We start from the raw sequence: 22,091 nt of genomic DNA on the forward strand, positions 1-22,091 counted from the left end.
GTTGGAGGATTGATGATTGGTGCGTCTGTAGTTCAGCGTTGTATTTGGAGTCCGTGTAATTTTGTACCGTGTTATGTCCTCTGTTAAATACGTACCTGTCTGTATACACAGCATGTGCTTGCTCTGCATTCTAGTAACCCTTTTATATGAAAACACCGAACCCCTGAATTCTGTGACTACCTTCAATATTTTGGTGTCCATTCACATATGAAATGTATTTATCAATGTTAAATGATTTACAATAATTATAGGTCGGCTACCTTACTGTGTGGTTTAGAAGTGACTACCAAACCTGAATATGGACCAATTGTGTGAGCGCTGTGTGATGGCTGCCGTCCCCTTTATCACATGCACGGTTTTACTTCTTTGCAGCAGTTGCTGTGCTGGGAGGAAATGCTTCTTGAACTAAAGGCAATATTGCAGGTCTGATGTACACATATATTTAAAGGGACTGTATCAAAGGCAGAGTATTTCAATCAGGTTTTTATTATAGACATATACTTTTTTTTTTTTTAGGCCCTTCTCTATGCATTTGCCTATGCTTTATAGTTAAATAATTTGTTGCTTTAATTAAAAAAAACATTGATAAAGTGTTTTCCAGTCCTAAGAAATTCATTGCCTAGCCTCCGGACAGGCCTTCAGTATCATCAGACAGGGTCTGGCTCCCGGCACCCCGCCGGTCGGCTTTATTGAAGGGGCTGCAGCGGTTGTATGAGCACTCCTTAATTTCCTTTACTGCTCACACTGAATCACTGACACGTGTAGCGGCGTTTCAGTGTTACAGCCCTCTCCCAAGCTCTTCGTCCCCCTTCAAAGTAGCTGATCGGTGGGAGTCAGACCCCGACCTATGAGATATTGATGGTCTATCCTGAGGATAAGCCATCAATTTCGTAGGGTTGGAAAACCCCTTTAGAGAAAGCAGGGGAGCCACATTTACATCAACTGGTGTAATCCATTTAGTAGAGCTGCATTGGAGTTGTCTGGCAGGAGTGTAGTCCCCCCCCGCCCCCCTCCCAAAAAAAAGTCAAGACTCTATGCCTGAGGCAGCGTAGCAGGAGCTATCCAGTTAGCTCCCTATTTTGGGCTTGTTCATTAAAGTAAAAGTTGTGGTTATGCAAACCAGCTCAGTGGTAAGGTACTGCATGACCCCACCATACAGTGACCATACAGTGGTAGATACCAGCTCTGCAGGCCATATATGTGATTACAGTATAGTTACATTTACTTTTTCAGAGGTCACGTCATCGGATTGTAGACCATCCCTTTCCTTTTATCTCCCTCTTATTTAGACCACTTTGACAACTTCTGCTTATGACTGCAGCGCTTACTTCAGAGACCTCTTTAGGCTTTCACTTCTGCAGCCGTTTCCAGTTTCTGTAGCAACACAAAGTCCGATCCCAAACCTGATGCCCTGTGCCCCTATGTCCCACTCCGCGACAAGTGCCAGCCTGTGCCCCTGTAAAACCACAACAAGCTTGCTGTCTTTTCCTAAAAACAACCAGCAGAATTGTGAATGCAGCTCAGGCTTGAAACCGGCTAGAAGTAAGGATTAGTACAGGATAAGTAACGCATGTACCCAGTGACTCCTGGCAAAATTGTGAGTACAGCTCTGGAGTTTAATACAGGATTTAGCTCAGAATCCCAGCAGGATAAGTAATGTCATGTAATTAAATAGTGACTCCATCAGCAGAATAGTGAGTGCTGCTCTTGATTATAATACATGCTGTAAGTCCAGGTCAGTACAGGATACGTCCTGTATTTCAAAAGTGACTAATATTTTAAGTAGATTATTTGTGTTTAAAACGCAATGTACACTTTTTCAAATCGCATGAAATGTGGGAATAGCGGGTATGAAGAAACTATAAAAGGAGCGATTTTGGTTCTAGACTGAAGAGCTACCAATCTAGCTGCACACAGACAGGTAGAATTATGGTGTGAGAGTATTGCAGGTTTTTCTAAAGAAGCAGCTGGAGAATGAGATTCTTATATCTAATGATACAGTTCTCTCTAATAACCACAAGATAAAGAAGGGAGGACCCTGCCCTAAGAGCTTACATGTTACTATTATAATAGAAGACTGGGGAGCTGGCAATCTAACCATATAATGCCATACTAGGGGAGGCTAATTCTGGTATAGACTTGAGATTGCATTCTGTTCCGCTCAAGAGAAACTGGTGGAGGGGAAATACAAATCTAGACTGAAGAGCTTGCAATCAAGTATAGGTGACACTAAAAAGTGTAGCATATACAAATTGAGGATGTTTTAGATTGAAGAGCTTTCAATTGAGAGAGAGAGCTGTCTGAGGGGAGCTGCAGGAATACAAACCGTGCCGAGGAGGGGATTCTCACCATCTCTCCGCTCTCCCCTCAGCTCTGTTCTCTACCTGCGATGACCCCATTGTATAATAGGATAAAGAACTAGCACTCATCCCTCCCTTAGTCAGGCCCAGGAGCGTGGTTACCTGGAGGAGGGGGTCTGGTCATGGTGTAAGTTGAATATTGTTGTTCTGCAAAAAAAATATCAAAGCTACGCAGGCAACCAGCCTCAACACCGGCACAACCGTAGAACCGTCCGCTGCCTCACCTGCATTTGGTGCAGGGAAAAGCATCTGGATACATTATTGGCTGGCTCCAGAATGTACTTGGGGTTGATCGACTTCTTATGAAAATGGTGTGTGTGTTTGTCTAAGATAGAAACCATTCTAACCACACAGGGCAATATAGTAACAATTGCAGAACTTTCCATGTGATTTTCTATAGATTCGGTTTTTAACCCTATTTTATTTTATAAACATCAGGATTTGCACATCTTCCAATAACCGAGAAAGCTGCCAAGCCGCCAGGTATTTGGTTTTCCATAACTGCTTTAGATGGTTTTAGTGTATTACTAATCATTGCATGCTTTTGTAGCTTTAATAGATCTTCACTTTGGCAGAATGATCTGCATAACATGATATCCTTTGGGCAAATTGTTTATGGTGCGTGCTTAACGTCTTGTTCACACAGTGCCGATTTGCTGCAGATTTTTTGTGGTTTTTGTTTTTTTTAAGCCTAAACCAGAATTGGACCCAGGAGATGACACTTTTAAAGCCTTCCTTGATATATTCTGTTTAGGTTCCGTTCCTGGTTTTGGGTAGAAAATACATTCAAAATCTGCTCTTTGTGAACAAGGCCTTAGGGGTTTTCTATTTTATGTTAGTTTAATTGCTACATAAATGGAAAGTTCTACAGCTTTCTAATATACGTTGTATCAATTCCTCCTCTTTCGCTAGCAGCAAGGAAATATCTTGAAAATGGTGTCTCTTGTCTACATTCAGAGGCTGTACAGATTCCTGTTCTCCGCTTAAGGCCTGATTTCACAGGAGCGCTGTGCATCGGACATGAAAAACTGCCGTTTTTCACGTCCGAGGTGCATCCGTGCTCAGCGCTGCAGGACGCGATGTCACGCATCCCCCATAGTTGTCTAGGGAGTGATGCTTGAAAAGAACGGACATGGCCTATTTTCTCACGGACCCTTCACACGGTCAGTTGAAACAACGGCTGTGTGAACGGCCACATTGAATTACATGCGGTTTCAATGGCCGTCCCACGGATGTTTAACACGTTCGTGTAAATAAGGTCTAAGGCTGGGTTCAGTTTTTTGCAGGCAGAAAATCTGCCTCAACCTTCTGTTTGGAACTTTGAGGCAGATTTTGCTCTGCCTGCACGCCGATTTTTTTTTTTTTTTTTTTTTTTCCCGCTAGCGGATATTGAGCGCCGTGTGCAAAAATGCAGCGAAATATGCTTCTTCTGCCTCCCATTGATGTCAATGGGAGGTCGGAAACGTAAACGGCCGAAGATAGGGCATGTCCCTTTCTCCCGCGAGCCGGTTTTTCCGCTTGCGGTGAAAAAAACGCCTACGCCTCCCATTGAAATCAATGGGAGGCATTTTCGGCCGTTTTTTGGCACGTTTTCCGACACTGTTTTCACGTACAAAACAAAGTGTAAAAAAACAAACAAAAAACCTGGCCCTAAAAGTAGATATAATTGTATCCGGTCCAGACAATACTCTGGAGATAAATGCAGCAGCTGTCCAAATCTTGCTGTTTGCTACAATGTATCGGCCTAGGGTCCAGACTGTTTAGCTCACAGAGCATTGCCTAGACTGGATACACTTGTATTCACTTCCTAGCTGAGAGCAGGAATCTGAATGTAGAGATTTTTGCAGCCTCTGTATGTAAATGTGTGCTCATTCACTGACGACAAATTAATATTTTTAACATGGTGAGGAATTGAAACATCGTCTATTACAAGGTTTAGAGCTTAAAGTGTAGCTAAACGTTTGACAAACTTCGGACATGTCATAGTGACATGTCAGAAGTTTGTATTGGTGGAGGTCCGAGCACTGAGACCCCCACCAATCGCTAGAACGAAGCAGCTGAAGTGCGGCTTTTTTCCCCTGGTTTTTGCAGCGGAAACCACCAGCAAAATACGGCCGAAATTGATTCCCCTTGATTTCAATGGGAGGTAGAGGCGTTTTTTTACCGCTGGGAAAGAAAACTCTTCCGGGAAAAAGAAGCGACATACTCTATCTTGAGGCGGTTTCCGCCTGAAAAACCCATTGAAACCAATGGTAGATGGAAATAAACGCGTTTTTTCAGCAAAAAACGCTTGCGGTAATTCCCTCTGTCAAATAGCTAAAAACAAGCCGCAAAAATCGTGGCAAAAAAAAAAACGGAGCTGATTTTTCCAGCCAGAATTTTCTGCCTGCAAAAAACTCTGTGAACAGGGCCTTAATTTTCCCATGTGTGCATGTTTATTTCAATGGGGAGAGGGGAATAAGCCGCTGCCAGAAACCTCCGGCAATGGCTTCACATGGTATTCAAATCCAACATGCCTAAAACTACTTTTCTCGTCATCTGCAGGAAAATCAGTTGGCCCCCATACACATTAGTCAGCTAATGACTTCATCACCCCAGGATAAAATAGCACATGTCCTATTTTTGCCTATTTTCCCAGATCACTCAATAGACAAGTTTTAGGGGTCTATGAAAACAGGTCCCACACGGGTGCAATTCGGTGGTGAAAAATGGCAGTATTTCACGGCTGACTTGACGACCAGTTTGTGTGAAAGCCTAAAAGTTGTTACTTTGTGGTGCAGTACTGTAACTGATATCAGGCTTGATATGGCAGCAAGTGTGGACGCGTGCCCCCCACCCCATCTGATGTGCATGTTGTGATAAGAGCAGTCACTTTTAGCTCTGTAAGCAGCCGCCTTCTGACTTCTGCAACAGTTCATCTTATATGACCTAGTGACAGGTCTTCTTTAAACCATTTTAATAATAATTTTGTTTGCATGTGTGTTTATATCCAAATATATGTCTGGATTTTAACCTTTTGTTTAAATCGCAAGACATATTTAAAGATAATGCAATAAATTTACCTACAGTCCTATGTAGACTGTCAGATTTTCTATTAACTAAAATTTAGCAATTGTGCACCTTAGGGTGATCCATTTAATCTGCATGGATCAAAGTAGATTAGACCGTTCCCTATTGGCTCCTCCCAGAGAAGTAAAACTGCCTGCCTGTGACCTAGTCCTGCTTGCATTTATGGTGTCAAAGGTGGTGGCATCGGCAAACAGGGCTCTAGATTACACAAATCCTGTAAAATAAAATAATAACCTAGGTCCTCTGACTTTTTTCTTTCCGGGTCTTCCAGGTATAAACTTTTCCAATCCTACCCCTACCCTCTCTCATCTACAGCTTCATTACTGGCACCCTCCCATTACTCCTGTTTGTAGAAACAGAAAATTGGCAGAGAATCGGCTTATTGCTGGCCAATCTGTCAAAGAAACTTTCAAGTTTTTTTTTTTTTGGTGTTCGATATTTCTAATATTTTCCCACTCTAAACTCAGATATAACAGGAGGTGTAACCAAGACAAAAACCAAGGCAGAAGGTATTTTGCATCCTGTGTGATTCTGCTGGTTGCTGCATGCTTGATTTGGAAAATATTTGCTAATCTTTGTTTTGATGAATGATGGGAAAAAAATTCACACTGAGGATTGTCAGGATTTAGGCGCGAATTCAGAATCTGCTAAAGTTTTTCCAGCAATGCATGTGAATTATTTCTGCTGCATGTGGATGGGGTTTTGACAACCCGTCCACATGCATTGTACTGTAATTTTTGAGGATTTTCAGTGTGGAATCGGCAACAAAAAGGAATTGGCCCAAAGGAGGGACATATACTTTTCCTTCCTGTTGGATCCATTTCTGACTTTGACTTAAAAAAACAAACAAAAAAAAAAACCCCTGCACCAGAAACTCCATGTGATTCCAGCCTAGCCCCTCCTTGAGTTGGTGATACTTAGTTTTGCTGCCATTACCTAGATCTCTAGTGTATGTCAGCTGGGTTCTCTCAATTTTTTTTTATTTTTTTTTATTTTTTAAAGGTGATGTGAGAATTTTGACTTGCTTCAGTATAGTGTAAAATCCGGTTTTCGTCTGTTATGCTACCTCCTACTACCCAAAATCCTACTAATCTGCTTCCCATGATGAAGAGATATTATAGTAATTCAGGAACCTGCACGGAGTGGTGTGATCTGCAAGCTTCCTCGTCTAAATAGATGTCCAGAAGCCGAAAATAAAATTCTGAGAGATGTGCAGTAATCGACATGTTTTACTTGTTGATACATCAGGATAATAGAATATCTGCTTTTCTCTCGGCTGAATGATGTCAGCCGATGTAACTAGATTAGAATTTTTGATTGTTTTTTGCATGTAGTTTTTGTTTTTAGTCTGGCATGTGAGTAAGAAAACCTCAACCCCATTTGGAGGTCATATAGAATGTCTAACGAAAACATAAACATAAAGAATAAACTTAAAATACATAATCCTAGCCATGAACTCTAAAATTAAAGTGGGTTACTCCCACGTGCCATAATAAAGGGTTAGTACCAATTTAGACATCTACGGCATACCCACATGATATGCCATAAATATTTGATAGATGCAGGTCCCAGCTCTGGGGACTACACCTGTATAAAGAATGACCATCGTTCAGAGATTCCATACTAGGCCTAGTACAGGGGGTCGCCATGCGCGTGGCTCACTCAATCCTGTTTTATGGGAGATACGGAAACATCCGAGCAAGATTTGCCAACAATTTTACCTATTGAAATGTAAAGGGTAATATCTGCATACAGTATAGCACATGCTGATTTTGCTGTGGATTTTAGGAAGTTTCCAGTAGAAAATGTGGAGGTATACCTAAAAAAAAAAAAAAAAAAAAGTCATTTCCATAATATATTCTTGGGGTACTATTACACGGCCCATCGTGGGCCCTGTAAACGAGCACCGATCAACGAGACGGCTCGTTAAACGGAGCTTGTTTCGCCTATCACACGGAGCAATGATTGGATATGTAGAGGGGCGAGTGTTCGTTACCGTGATCGCCTGTCCCTATACATTTTCATCATGTCTGCTGCACGTCTCCCTAATTACACAGGGACATGTGCTACCAAAAACAATGATTTTTAATTCTGCATAAAAGAGCAGTTCATGGGCTGATAGTTGCCCTTATTACACAGGGCAATGATCGGGAGCGAACGTTCATTTGAACACTCGTTTGTCCGATCATTGGCCCGTGTACTAGGGCCTTTAGCAGTGGAATTTCTATTCGAGGAAGGAACCTACAGTCGCTCTGAGTTTCTTTCAGAAGGCTGTAGACCACTGTGCGTGGCAGTCTATCATTTGCACGTGGGATGCAGAGCATAGTCTGCCTATAACGCTAAGTTCTCGGTAACTTTGGAGAATTGGACCCTTGAGTTGTTGAATTTTCCAAAATGCCATTGAACTTAGAGTAGTTTTAAATGGGGAGTAACTTTTGTGCATTATCTGATTTTTATTGAAGGCAGTGGACTTTTTGGCTGAAGAGTAATCCCTTTTTTGTTTTTATCAGATAATGTCTACATAGAGTAACCGCTAATATAAGTGCCAGGCATTTTGTGCACACCCTATCAAATGTGAACAGTATCTACTAAGGTATATAAGTACCTATTCCACCTTTTGTATTCAGGAGATAAGATGGTTTTTACACATTGTATATTATTGCTCCACATGGGGTTAAGTGTGTATTCGAGTTTACTTCATTGTTAAATGGCTGGATGACTGACTCTTCTTTTCTTTACAATGCAAGTTAAAGAGGGTATTAAAGAACAACTTAAAAAGGTAAAAGAAAAATATCTAGGTCATGACAAAGAACAACCAAAGGAGAAACCCACCAGAGCGTTTAAGGACAAGGAAGAAAAACACGTAGAGAAGAGCGAGTCCAGGCGGAAAGAAGATGAGAAGCCCAGGGAGACTACAAGAAGGACAACAAGTGGCAGAACCTCAAATGGAGATCGGGGAAAAAATACTCCGAAAAAGGCGGACAAATAAATTCTCCTCTGTCCAGCGCGAGATGCGGAGGAATGTTCTATTCTCTGCGGATAGTCCAAATAAAATCAGCCTAGGAGGAATATATCTATGTTCTGCCTTGTTTGAATAGCAGAATACCGTTTTGCTCTGACTGCTTAAGTAGTACTAGAAAAAAGGGGGGGGGAGGAAGCCTCCAGCTCACCTGATACGTAGCTTTGTATCATTGACAGCGCACGGATCCTCGTGTCGGCACACGATAGGTAAACAGCAATGAAGAAAGAAGTTGGGTCCAGCGCTGGTGTACATAAAATGGCAACTAATTCCAAGGTTTAATAGGTCATTTAAAAAGGATCAATAGAGTGAAATCCTAGCGTGCAAGGAGGGATATCAACCCAATGGGGAGCCTACGCGTTTCAGACGGCTCCTTAGTCATGGCTAAGGACGCAGGAGCCGTCTGAAACGCGTAGGCTCCACATTGGGTTGATATCCCTCCTTGCACGCTAGGATTTCACTCTATTGATCCTTTTTAAATGACCTATTAAAACTTGGAATTAGTTTCCATTTTATGTACACCAGCGCTGAACCCAACTTCTTTCTTCATTGCTGCTTAAGTAGTACTTTGAATTTGTATTCGTGCAAAACTATTGAATTTGTTCTAAAATGCAATGAAGACTGTAAACTAGTTTGTGAATGACACAGTGGTACTTTAGCGTTCAATAGGAACATTAAGCTATTGGCCAAACTTTTATTTTTTTCATCCCAACCCTCGTTTTTTTTTTTCTCATGCTTTCTATGACGTGGTAGTTGTGGACGTTGTATAACTTGAGCTGGAAATGACATGCTGGTGGTGCTGGTGCACATGCTGACTGCAAGTTTAGGGATTAAAATAAAAACCGTTGTTTTAAACCTTTGTGTTTTCTTATGCATCTATGCATCGCGCTCTACGTTCTCTGTTTATTTAGTCATTCGCTTTGGAAAATGAAATGAAGGCAATATTTTTTCCCAATGTCTTGACCTATGCCCGTATTCTATACATAAATTTTATATATTTTTTTGTTTTGTTCAAACTACGAAAAAGTAAAACCTCTGTCATTCTCTCTTCTGTAATACATTTGGGAAGTGAACTTTTTTATTTTATTTTATTTTTGTATTTTTTTTTTAATCCTTCTTACATCAGATTACTTTACATTGCAAAATGCAGAGACTACACCTCCAGTATTCTAGTTGGCAGAGCATACTTTGTACAGATGCTGACCCAGCAGAAATTAATGGAAGCGCAAATGTGGTGAATGTAGTTCATAGGTGAAGTATTAACACATTAACACAAAGTTACTGAACATTCGATGTGGATTTAAAGCTAGATGTCCACGGTCTGAGTATGAGCGTAGTTGTAACTAAGCTTTTACGTTTGAGCAACTATTGATGTTCTAGACCGGAGAAGAGGAAACTTGATCCAGTTTCCAAATGAATCCCCTGTGTTCCTATTTTCATTCTATATCAGGAATCAAATGGTCATCTTTAAATCCTTTTAACTAACACTTCCTCTAGCAATAGTACAACGCAAAACAACTTAACACTATATTCTTGCTAATGGAAGGTCCGTTTATTTTAACTTTGGATTTGAGCTTTTAGTCTGACATTTAACATAAAACTCCAAGACATAAAACATGTGGAACTTGGAAGACTTGTTGTTCTCCTATCAAATGCACTTCACAGAAACCACCTGCCTTTCACATGTGTCATAAAAGTGTGTGCTGTTGCTTTAATAATTGAATAGTTAACTTTTTTTATTGCTTATTATTGTCTCATTTTTGGGTGCATTGATGTACAAAGGAGGATTGATTACATAAAAGAACGTTCACACGATCTAGGTATCTGCCCATTAAATACTTGCTTACATTTGTTCTCTACAGACATGGTATGTCGTACTAGACCAGCATCAATTTCTGCGCGCGCACACACACACACACACACACACACACACACACACACACACACACACACACACACACACACACACACACACACACACACACACTGCTGAGGGCCAGAATCGTGTCGTCTGCTGTGTTATTTTGGCTAGTAGACAAAAAGGTCAATTGATCATGTAAAAATAAAAACCCAAAACGTCATGGTGAACAAGGCCGTAAGTGTATTTTGGTGACATGAGCAAACATAGATGTAAATTTAGGTTGTTTGCATTCTTTGCATAAAGTCAGTATTTTAATATAATTTATAACTGGGAAATGCAGGACTGAAAGAGCGATTTGTATCTGAGAAAATTTCTGAAGACCTTGATGAGACTGATTCAATACAGTCTGTGGAGTCAGGTAAGACAACTTCACCTTCTACCTACATACTCTTCACGCCTTATCACAAGTAATATTTCCATGTAAGTTACCATATTGGCTGGAACACTTCAGGTTAACTCCTACTTGGTAAGTAAGTCACGTGCAAAAGAACACCCTGGTGCCAGTTCCTTTTATATGCAAAAGATAATTTCCCCCCTGAAATTGGAAAATATTTTGTCAAAAGAAGTTTAATTTGGTTTCTGCAAAAACTTGGTAACCTCTGGTATGGTTTCTGGACTCCGGATTGGCACATCTGCCTAGTTTTATACAACGATATTAGGATCGAGATAGGGATTAGTTTATACTAGATCAAACCTCATACACCATCATATTACAGCTCCGAACAGTACAGAGCCTTAATCCGGCACCCAGATAAGTCTTTGACGCCATACTGTATGTCCATATGCTGCCGATGATTTTTAGATCGTGGCATAAAGAGGCACCATGTTTTATCCGATGCTGCACTATGGAGGTATTCTTCACTAAAACCATTGCCTCTAGGATAGAATAGCTCTGTGATGGTGCCATACAGAGGTGGCACACCGTGCCTATGACTCAATGACAATGCCTCTCAGAAGAATAATCCTGCTTTTAGAACTAGTAATGTCTTTAAAATCTGACACACAGCGGACTGTTGAAAATTATTTGCAATTTAGGCCCCATGCACACGGCTGTTATTTTAGGTCTGTGTGCTATCCATTGTTCAGCAGATGGCATACGGACACATTCACTTCTAATGAGCCCATGCACATGACTGTGGTTCCCATTGATCCGTTCACGAGCCATGGGACAGAGCTGCAAAATGAAATAATAAAAGCTTCCATGCGTTTACATTTTTAGCAGTCTCATCAACGCTTCATAATGCTGTATTTGCTCATTTATCAAATATCTAAGGCAGGGGTACTTTTCCTGGGTTTACTGTATGTAAAGGTCCGTGCTGAACACCAACAGGAAGGCTATATTCATACGGGTAGGGTTTGCCATAGACCATTCCGACCCGTGGATCTGCAGCAGAAATGCAAGGTTTATCTGCCACGGTGCCCCTTATAGATAGTGCCTCCTGTAGACAATGACCCTTTTTTTTATTTATTTTTTTATATATTGCCCCTGCAGATGGTGCCACACACAGCCCCTTGTAGGTGGCGCACCCAAATAAATAAAAATAAAAAACGTTGCCCAGTTCCTGCTACAAATAGAGTTGCACATGCCTCGCTCAGCCATGTTAGGCCTGCAGCCTATGAGACGCCGTGACGGTACCCTTGCGTAGGCCGATGCGATGTAGTGACCTCATCGCACCAGCCTGCACAGTGATCCTGTCCCAGCACCATATAGGCTGCAGACCCTATGTGGCCTGTAGCCTAGTGGAATGTTGGAGCAAGGGAGCAGATCGCTACAATTGAATGTGGCAGTCGTCCGGAGATCCGCCCAGCGATACCACTGGTCTGGACAACTCATGTCAGCGGTTGCCAGTTGAGGAGCAAAACAATGTGTAAGAATCTTGTTACGTGAAGACCAGATTAATCACACATGAAAGTTTTAAAATTAAATATGAAAATGTCCAAGGACAGTTGATTGATTGATTCCTGGACTTGGAGGAAAGACTATAATACAGCAGTAGGCTACATGTGTACCTTTTTGTTTTGACAGAAAAAAATAATTCCGAGTATCTTTTCATACATACGTACATTTTATATCGACAAGTGTGTGGACACCCCTCTTGTTGATTCAGTTCAGGTTTCTGCCATACCCACTGCAAACAGTTGCATAAAATCAAGCACACCGCAATGCAATCTCCATACACAAACATTGCTAGTAGTATGTCAGTCAAAAGAAGAGTTCAGTGACTTTAAACGTAGGATGCCACCTTTGCCACAAGTCAGTTTGTGGAATTACTTCTCTACTAAATTTGCCCTGGTCACCAGTTAGCGCTGTTATTGTGAAGTGGAAGGCTCTAGGAGTAACCACGAAGCAGTAGACCTCGCAAACTCTGTGGGACTGCCTAGTGCTGCCTATGTATATTCGCATGGCGAATAAACATAGTCTGTCTTATGTGGTATCACTCGCTACAGGGTTCCAAACTGCCTCTGGAGGTGACCGCACAAGAACAGAGTATAGGGGGATTCATGAAATGTGTTTACATAGTCGAGCAGCTGCATACAAGCCTAAAATCTTCATACACCATGCCAAGCGTCGACTGGATGAAAAAAAACAAGCCTGTTATAGAGCAGGAGGAGCATATTGATGTATACTTTTGTTGAAAAATATTCAGCATCCACTTGTATTAATTTAAACCCCTACTCGTTCTCGGCTTAGAAGTCCAGTGGGCAGTCCTGCTTTTGCTGTGTCCGCATACATACAGATGTTTGTCAATCACACACAAGGACCGCCTACTGGAATCCTAAACTCAGATTAAGCAAGGATTATACAAAATTTACACATTTTCCCACAAATCATTCTGCTTATCTACTCCTGCATTATAGCATGCTTCCTGCAGATCAAACTGCATTTTCAATGTGACCGTGTCCCTTTAATTTAAGGGCTGCTCGCTCCTGAGACACCGACAAACGGCTGATCTTGTTGGGGAATATTTGGACCGTTATGCATGTAGTATATATAGCATGGCAGTTTTTCCAGTTTGCCATATCGAGAGCCACAGCTTGCCAGTGGCTCTGCACTCTAGCACAGAGGAGGGTCTTGATTGGAGGACCCCCCCCCCTCTGATGTGTGTGTGTGTATATATATTTTAATATGGCATATAGATAGCCTTTAATCCGTGTATGGACAGCTATGTACACCTTTTTGAAAATATGTTTTTTTAGTTTAAAATAAAGGGGGTTTGGTACAACTTTGTAATAACGTTTTATTAAAAAATATCTTTACTTTTTGAGATGCAGTTGCTTTGTATTCTGTATACAGAGCAGCTGTATTCAGCGCTGAAACCAGTATCATTAGGTCAGTGGGACTGATGGGTTCAGTGTCAGCGGTTTTTGCATGACTCTAACACGCAGGATCGAGCGGTTACCGATCACATCTAAGTTCAAAATTTAGACGAGATCGAGGACAGGTGGATCCAGCGTGTCCGAGACCCACAGGAACCACTGACACTGAACCTGTCCGTGCCGCTGACCTGACGGATTCAGATCTCAGCGCAAGATACAGCTGCTCTGTATACAGAATACAAAGCAACTGCATCTCAAAGCACAGAATTTTTACAAAAATGTAATTTTAAAAAGTTGCACCAATCAATTGATGATTTATTTTTTTTTTAAAAACCCGTTTTCAAAGGTTTACGTAGCCTTTAATTTGGGATAAATCTGCTATCGGGTGGCTGTGGAAAGCGGACATATTAGATTTCAACATGCCCAATTATTTGTTCTGGTGCGTCATATGATGCTTTTTAGGAAAATATATTCTATAATTGTATACATGCCACAATTGTAACTAACCTTGATGTGAGCAGAAAAAGATTTTATAGCAGAATAACACACTAGTCCACGATAGCTACAATGGGCCAGTTTTGGTTATAGCAGCTGAAATTGGCATATGTAAAACCATCTACAAATAATGTTTGGCCTCGTAAATGCCCATAAAAGTATGTACTGTCTGTAAGCTTCACCGAATGACCTGATATTTTATATAGGGATCAGATGTTTACAATGCTAATCACAAATGTAAATGTTCACATATCCTGTATCCCAGATCTGGTTGTGTACACCGGACTATGTAATAATATACAATGACCTTATTAGACACTAATCCTGTGTAAATGGCACGTGTACCGAGTTACGGAAAGAACATTCTTTTGTTTTACTGTATCTTCTTTTCCCCAGATATCTCTGATGCAGATTTAGAGGACGCTCTTAATGCTATAAAAGATTCCATACCGCCTTATATTGGTAAGGTTGTGTCAAGGTTACTGGCTTCCAAATAATGGCAGTGCCTATATGTTCTGTTAAATAGGCTCTGTCACCACATTATAAGTGCCCTATATTGTACATGATGTGATCGGCGCTGTAATGTAGATTACAGCAGTGTTTTTTTCTTTAGAAAAACGATCATTTTTAGTTATGACCTATATTAGCTTTATGCTAATTAGTTTCTTAATGGACAACTGGGCGTGTTTTACTTTTTGACCAAGTGGGCGTTGGAGAGAAGTGTATGACGCTGACCAATCCGTGACCAATCGGCAACATACACTTCTCTCCATTCAGTTCACAGCACATAGCGATATAGCTATATCGCTATGTGCAGCCACATAAACACACTATAACGTTACTGCAGTGTCCTGACAGTGAATATACATTACGTCCAGCCAGGACGTTATGTCTATTCAGAATCCTGACACTTCTGTAGCGTTTCTTTGAGATTTACAACAACGCAATCGTAATCTCGCGAGATTACGCTGTAAACTTTAATTTAAAACGAGATTACGTTTGCCTTGCTGTAAATCTCACACAGACGCTACCGAAGTGTCAGGATTGTGAATAGACATAACGTCCTGGCTTGAGGTAATGTATATTCACTGTCAGGACACTTGAGTAACGTTATAGTGTGTTTATGTGGCTGCACATAGCGATGTAATAAGATCACTATATGATGTGTAAATAACACCCACTTGGGCAAAAAGTAAAACACGCCCAGTTGTCCATTAAGAAGCTCATTATCATAAAGCTAAAATAGGTCATAACTCTGTCAAAAATGATCGTTTTTCTAAATAAAAAACACTGCTGTAATCTACATTACAGCGCTGATCATATCATGTACAATATAGGCCACTTATAATGTGGTGACAGAGCCTCTTTAAATCCATATGTTTCCAAAGAACATACCAATTTTCCTTGATCACCTGAAATGTTTACATTTTGATAAATCCTTTTTAATAAAGATTTATTGATTTGCTTTGGAAAAATGAGATCTTGAGGATGGGGTAACCTGACTACTAAGGGATCTAAAAAATGAGTACTTATTAATGGGGGAACCACAATGTAAATGCATTACAGGATGACCATTCATATGAATAGGCACCTAGGGCTGTCATTAGATGCCTATGATCCTCCAGGTTTGAGAAAAGCAACAGACCTGTCTCTTGACTTTAGCAAATAGCGGTGCTCCCACTGGGGACACTATTCTATTGGTGCAATATGCTCTAATCTAACAAGTGGCCTTTTAAAGTCTACCTTCTGCTAGGTAATATAAGACTTCTGCATTGGTTATAGAAACCTGTCATCCCACTAGAACAGATTCTTTAGCACCTAACATAAGCATGGAAAAAACCTCATTATTCACATCATGCAAAATAGTATTTATTGGTTGTTCCATATTCTCAATCCAGCAACCACGCCTACAACATCTTATTTATATAGGACTGAAAAGTCCCTGGTGACTAGTGGTAGATACAATATCCAGTACCTGATGCCTTTTATTCCATAGTAATGAGTAGCATCCAGGGCAGGATTAAAGGCCCTTTGATAAAACGAGGGGCAATTTTTGGTAGAAGGAAGAATAAAGGCGCTAAATAACAGCACCAAGTAGCGCCCACGTAATGCTGTCATACATTGCTTACATAACCATGCTAGTACTAGTCTTCCAAAGTGGAGATTACAAAGTGTGATGTTTCCAGACTTGCTTTATATTTCCTGCAATGATCACATAACGTTAGATGTTCATTGACGTTGGAGGATGCAATTTGACTTCTTAAAATAGGTTGTCTGGTTCTGCTAGGTATTGAAATGACTTTTTTTACTTAGGTGAAGAAGATAAGGAGAATACTTCTTTTTTTTTTTCTCTTTTCTCTCTCTCGTTCCTTAATTTGGCACCCTCTGGTGTAAATGAATTATTCTCTAGTCTGAATATAATTTTAGAAATTCATGTTCTTTTCAGACGATTTTGACTTAGAAGATGCTCTGGATGATCACGAAACACATGATGGTAATTACTTTTTCTTTAAAATATTCAGTTTTAGGTCACTGCATGGTTGTACAATTTTTAGCCTTAAGAACAGATTTTCCAGTGGTGACCTAATGTTTTAAGATGCCCATTTATTTATAGGCTTTAAAACACAAGCTGCTACTTTGAAAACCAAGTAACTGGCATTGTAGATGAACTTTTGATTGTGGCAGAAACTAATAACTGCTCGTATGGTATGTTTGGTTATTAGCCTCTTGCATTTGTTGCGCCCCATAGAGCCCGACCAGGCGGCCCGCAGATAGAACACATAAACCATATAATCTGCTGTTCGTGTTTCACATATATTTTTCTGTGTCTTGGTGATCGTATCAGGTTACGTTATATATATATATGCACGCGCGCGCACACACCTAATCTAGTACAATACTTGCATTATGTAGAATGTCTATTTCTACTGTACGAAAAGAGGACCATTGCTATCACAACCAAGAATGATCACTGTAAAATAAATTTGATTTTTACACAGCTATGAACATTTATCTAAGAGTTAAAAATATGAGACTTTTTATATTTCTTAGATGCAGTTAATGAATTCTCCTTAGAAGATGCTGTGGAGCCCAGTGTTCATGAATCGCTTCGCTCAGAATCAGGTACGATAAAAACTATTGTGTTTTAGTAAATGAAGAGAGATTATGGATTTGTTGATCTTGGTTACTCTTTAACCCCTTAATGACCAGCCTATTTTAACGTCAATCACCAAGCAATTTTTGTACGTTTTTCCATAGTCTCATTCAAAGAGCTATACACTTTTTTTTTATTTTTGCGTCGACATAGCTGTATAAGGTGTTTTTTTTTTTTTGCGGGACCAGTTGTAATTTTTATTAGCACCATTTTGGGGTACATAGTATTTATTGATTAACTTTTTTGGGGGGGGGTAGAAAAAAAAAACGCAATTTGGCCACACTTTTGCATCCTAAATTTAGACAGTTTACCGTGTGGTATAAATAACACAATGACTTTATTCAGCGGGGTGTTGCGATTGCAACGATACCAAATTTGTATAGATTTTGTATGTTTTATTACTTTTACACAGTGAAAACACTTTTTTTTTCAAAATTATTTGTTTTTGTGTCTCGATATTTAAAGCCGTAAAGTTTTTATTTTTTCGCTGATGCGGTTGTATGAGGGCTTTTTTTGCGGGATTACTTGTAGTTTTTATCCGTACCATTTTGGAGTAGATGCGACTTTTTGATCACCTTTTATCACTTTTTTTTTAAGGCTGGATTCAAAGAAAACAGCCATTTTTGCATGTTTTTTTTATTTAATTTTTTTACGACGTTCACCGTGCGGGTTAAATGATGTAATAAGATTATAGGTGAGGGTCGTTACGGACGCGGCGATACCAAATATGTGTAAATTTTTTACTTTACTTTGTTAATAATCAAGCAGGTTGTAAGGGGGAAAAAGTGGGTTTTTCATTTTTTCATTTTTTTTTTCACTTTTTTGTTTTTCCCTTTTTATTACACTTTTCTTTTTTTTACTAGTCCCACTAGGGGACTTCACTATGCGATAATCCGATCGCATTTATAATACACTGCAATACTTGTGTGTTGCAGTGTATTATGCCTGTCCGTGTAAAACGGATAGGCATCTGCTAGGTAATGCCTCCGGCATGACCTAGTAGGCATTCACCACAGGCAGACCTGGGGGCCTTTATTAAGCCCCCGGCTGCCATCGGAGACACACACTCGGCGATCTTATCGCCGGGTGTCAGTTGGATGAGAGGGAGCTCCCTCCCTCTCTCCAAAACCACTCAGATGCGGTGCACACTATTGTGCACCGCATCTGAGGGGTTAAAAGGGTGAGACCGATACGAATATCGATCTCACCCGGTCGAGCAGGGACGCCCTCAGCTACCTCTGGCAGCTGAGAGCAGGGAGATTTGACAGCTCCCTGCTCTGTTTACTTATTCCGATGCAGCGACGTAAAAAGTCTATTGCATTGGAATAAGGCCCGTTAGTGACCGACGTAAAAACCACTATGGGCCGGTCACGAACGGGTTAAGGACCATTATTTCCATTTAAGGATCCCTCCAGTGAAAAAAAATGTCATTGCTCCTAGATGTATAGTAGCTTTATGGAGCCTTTTCCTTCACATCCACCATTTGTGCTGCAGACTCTTCCTTCTTCCTAATTCACAAAAAGGAAGTTGGCATTGTCGGCTATGTTACAGATGTAGTGGGCTTGCATCCCGGCCACTCCTTCTACAAGTCTGCTTGCTTGCCACACCTTTCCCTCTCGCACTGCAGTTCCTGCTTTAAAGGAAATGTGTTGCCAGCAAAACATGTTTTGTTTTTTTTTTAGTTAAACAGTTAGTGTATAGGTGATTAAACATTGTTCTAAATTTATTTTTATTTTTTTCATGAGTCAGGAAATATTATAAATTGGATTCAATTTATAATATTTCCCAGCACTGGTCACTAGATGGAGCCATTCCCAAAATTGCAGCATTGCATGTGGTAAAGCAACCACATTGCTTTATGCTGCAAAATTGGGTAAAAATCCCTCGCTCTAGTGAGCTCTCAGAATCCCCCCCTCCTTTATCCTGGCTAGTGCCGGGAGAAACGAGGGGTTTGAACGGTCTAACCTCCTACACTGTGTGTCGCCATTTTTTGAGCTAACACACAGTGTAGTAGGTTTACAGACCGTAGTAAACACACACTGAAACACGAACATACATAGAAATAACTTACCTGCTCCAGTCGCCGCCGCTCCCTCCGGTCCATCCGCTCCGCCTGCTGCCGCTGGTCCATGTGCACAAGTCCGGAAGCCGCGACCGGAAGTAGTAATCTTACTGTCCGGCCGCGACTTCCGGTCCACAGGAAAATGGCGCCGGACGGCGCGCATTTCAAATTCAACTGTGTGGGAGTGGCGCATGCGCCGTTCCCACACAGCGGCGTACACGATAGTGGATGGAACGGGCCCCGTTCGCAGTCCCTATGGGACTGGAGCTGCCGTATTCCATGTCTGTATGTGTCGTTAATCGACACATACAGAAATGGAAAAAAAAATGGCAGCCCCCATAGGGAAGAAAAAGTGTAAAAATAAAAAAAAGTAACACAAATAAATATAAACGTTTTTAATAAAGCACTAACATCTTTAACATATTAAAAAAAAAATTTGGTGACACTGTTCCTTTAATCAGCGCTGATGCTGCTGTGATCACCAGACACCAGGGCTTGTACAGACTTTGCTACATCTGTAACTGTTTGGTTAAAATACTTATTAACAACTTGGAGGACCTGTAACTCCCCTTATTCCTGGCGTCCTCTCGATTCCAGCGCAGCAGTCTTTGTTTTTGGCTCTTACGTTGTACTAGTACGGCCCCTGCTCTCCGTGGTGCCTAACATGCTGATTTTGAGTTACGGTACAGAGCGGAGAACTCGTCTCTCCTCAGCAGGAGTTGCCTCTTGCATGGCCGTGACGCTGTCCATTCAGAGCGGGTCTTCTTCATCAATGTGAGGCTATCCACTCTGACTGGACGGGGTCACAATGATGCAAGAGGCAACGCCTACTGCGGAGTGATGAGGTCTCCCCTTCTCTGTACCTTTACTCAAAATTAGTATATTGGGCGCCAAGCGGAGCAGAGGCCCTAGCAGGACAACGGGAGGGCCCAAAAAAATGACAATGCTGGAATCGAGCTAGAATAAGGGGAGGTATGTGTTTTATAAAAAAAAACATGACCGATCCTCTAAGATATATTATTAGTTATCTTCTATTCATTAGGAAAAAAAGCTTGATCTATCAATCTCAGTAGGGAGGAAGTGTAGACCTGCAGTAAATCCTGTTCTTCTTTATCTTGAAATTAATGGAGTGCACAGCCTACAAGTGAAGGGCACTCGTTTTTTGATGTTAGGTTGAAAACTTCAATATACACACTATGGGGGTTTTAAGTGGGATTACATAAAGGTATGCTTTAATTTCACTTGAAGGGATTCTCCGCTTTGACCAAACCCTACTTGTTAGAAAGGTCCTTTGACCATAAGCTGCTTATAAAGTTTCCCCCTGCTGGCAACCCCAGTGAGCAGCAGTAATCGGTGGGGAAACCTGTCAAAGTGTTACATTTCCCTGCAGCGCCACCACAGGGGAAATTAAGCATTACACAAAGCAACCTTCAAATCAATGGGTTGACTATGTAAGAATGGGACAGGACAGGTCCTCCCAGAGTGAGTGATGCTCTTTGTAATCGCTCTCCACTCTGGCCAAGCGATGAGGATTCTGAACAGAGGACGCCTCTATTACCTCAGAATTCCATAATCGTGTATATGAAAATGGGTTTTCTGAACTGGAAAACCTCTTTAACCCCTTCAGGACACAGCCTGTTTTGGCCTTGTGGACACAGATGATTTTTTTCAAATCTGACGTCTCGCTTTATGTGGTAATAACTTCAGAATGCTTTTACCTATCCAAGCGATTCTGAGATTTTTTTTCGTGACATATTGTACTTTATGTTAGTGAAAACTTTGGTCGATAAATTCAATATTTATTTTTGAAAAACTTCAAATTTTAGCGAAAATTTGCAAAAATTGAAATGCATCTACTTGTAAAACAGATAGTAATGCCACACAAAATAGTTACTAGTTAACATTTCCCATATGTCTACTTTGTTTGCATCATTTTTTTCACGTCCTTTTATTTTTCTAGAACATTACAAGGCTTAGAACTTTAGCAGCAATTTCTCATATTTTCAAGAAAGTTTCAAAAGGTTATTTTTTCAGGGACCAGTTCAGTTGTGAAGTGGTTTTGAGGGCCTTATATATTTGAAAGTTCCCATAAATCACCCCATTTTGAAAACTGCACCCCTCAAAGTATTCAGAACCGCATTTGGAAAGTATTTGAACCCTTTAGGCGTTTCACAGGCATTAAGGCAAAGTAGAGGTGAAATTTACAAAGTAAATTTTTTTTTTTTCCCGCTGAAATTCATTTGTAATAATTTTTTTTCCTCTAACTCAGAGAGATGTCCTTGTATTGACAACAATACATGGCCACACCAGTACCCATGTACCTGTACGAGGTACCAGTACAGAGACCCCCAAACCAGACTGCGTGCTGGACTACAAGCACCCAGTACTTCTGGAAGCGAGCCCACATGCATCGTACCAGGGCAACACTTTCCAGGAGAAGTACCCCAAGCTGGCAAGAAGGGAAAAAGTCAAGAGGTGCAGTCTGCTCAAAGAGGGGGATAAGGAAGGAAACAATATACCAATGCGACACGTGTCCCGAAAAACCAGGGCTCTGTATGAAAGATTGTGTTCGAATTTATCATACATCCCGTAAGTTTTAATTTACCCTGATGTACTCTGCACAGCTTATCCCCCTCATCTTTCCCTTCTGAGCCCTGCCGTGTTCCCAGGCAGCTGATAACAGCCACATGTAG

General features: G+C 40.8%; 1 protein-coding gene across 8 annotated transcripts in view; it reads left to right on the forward strand.

Annotated features, from left to right (window-relative positions):
- ASPH (aspartate beta-hydroxylase) overlaps positions 1-22,091 on the forward strand; it is a 214,222-nt gene that overhangs the window by 59,636 nt on the left and 132,495 nt on the right. For 5 of the 8 annotated variants that reach the window (XM_075826191.1, XM_075826193.1, XM_075826194.1 and 2 more), the window contains 4 exons: positions 10,650-10,727; positions 14,579-14,644; positions 16,629-16,676; positions 17,234-17,305. In XM_075826191.1, the coding sequence (XP_075682306.1) occupies positions 10,650-10,727; positions 14,579-14,644; positions 16,629-16,676; positions 17,234-17,305 (264 nt within the window). Of the gene's footprint in view, positions 1-2,798; positions 2,844-5,896; positions 5,939-8,176; positions 8,661-10,649; positions 10,728-14,578; positions 14,645-16,628; positions 16,677-17,233; positions 17,306-22,091 lie in introns of those variants that run through there. The other 3 variants (XM_075826196.1, XM_075826198.1, XM_075826197.1) reach the window with 2 other exon arrangements.

Source organism: Rhinoderma darwinii, chromosome 5, assembly GCF_050947455.1.
Source record: "Rhinoderma darwinii isolate aRhiDar2 chromosome 5, aRhiDar2.hap1, whole genome shotgun sequence".
In the NCBI taxonomy this organism is placed as follows: domain Eukaryota; kingdom Metazoa; phylum Chordata; class Amphibia; order Anura; family Rhinodermatidae; genus Rhinoderma; species Rhinoderma darwinii.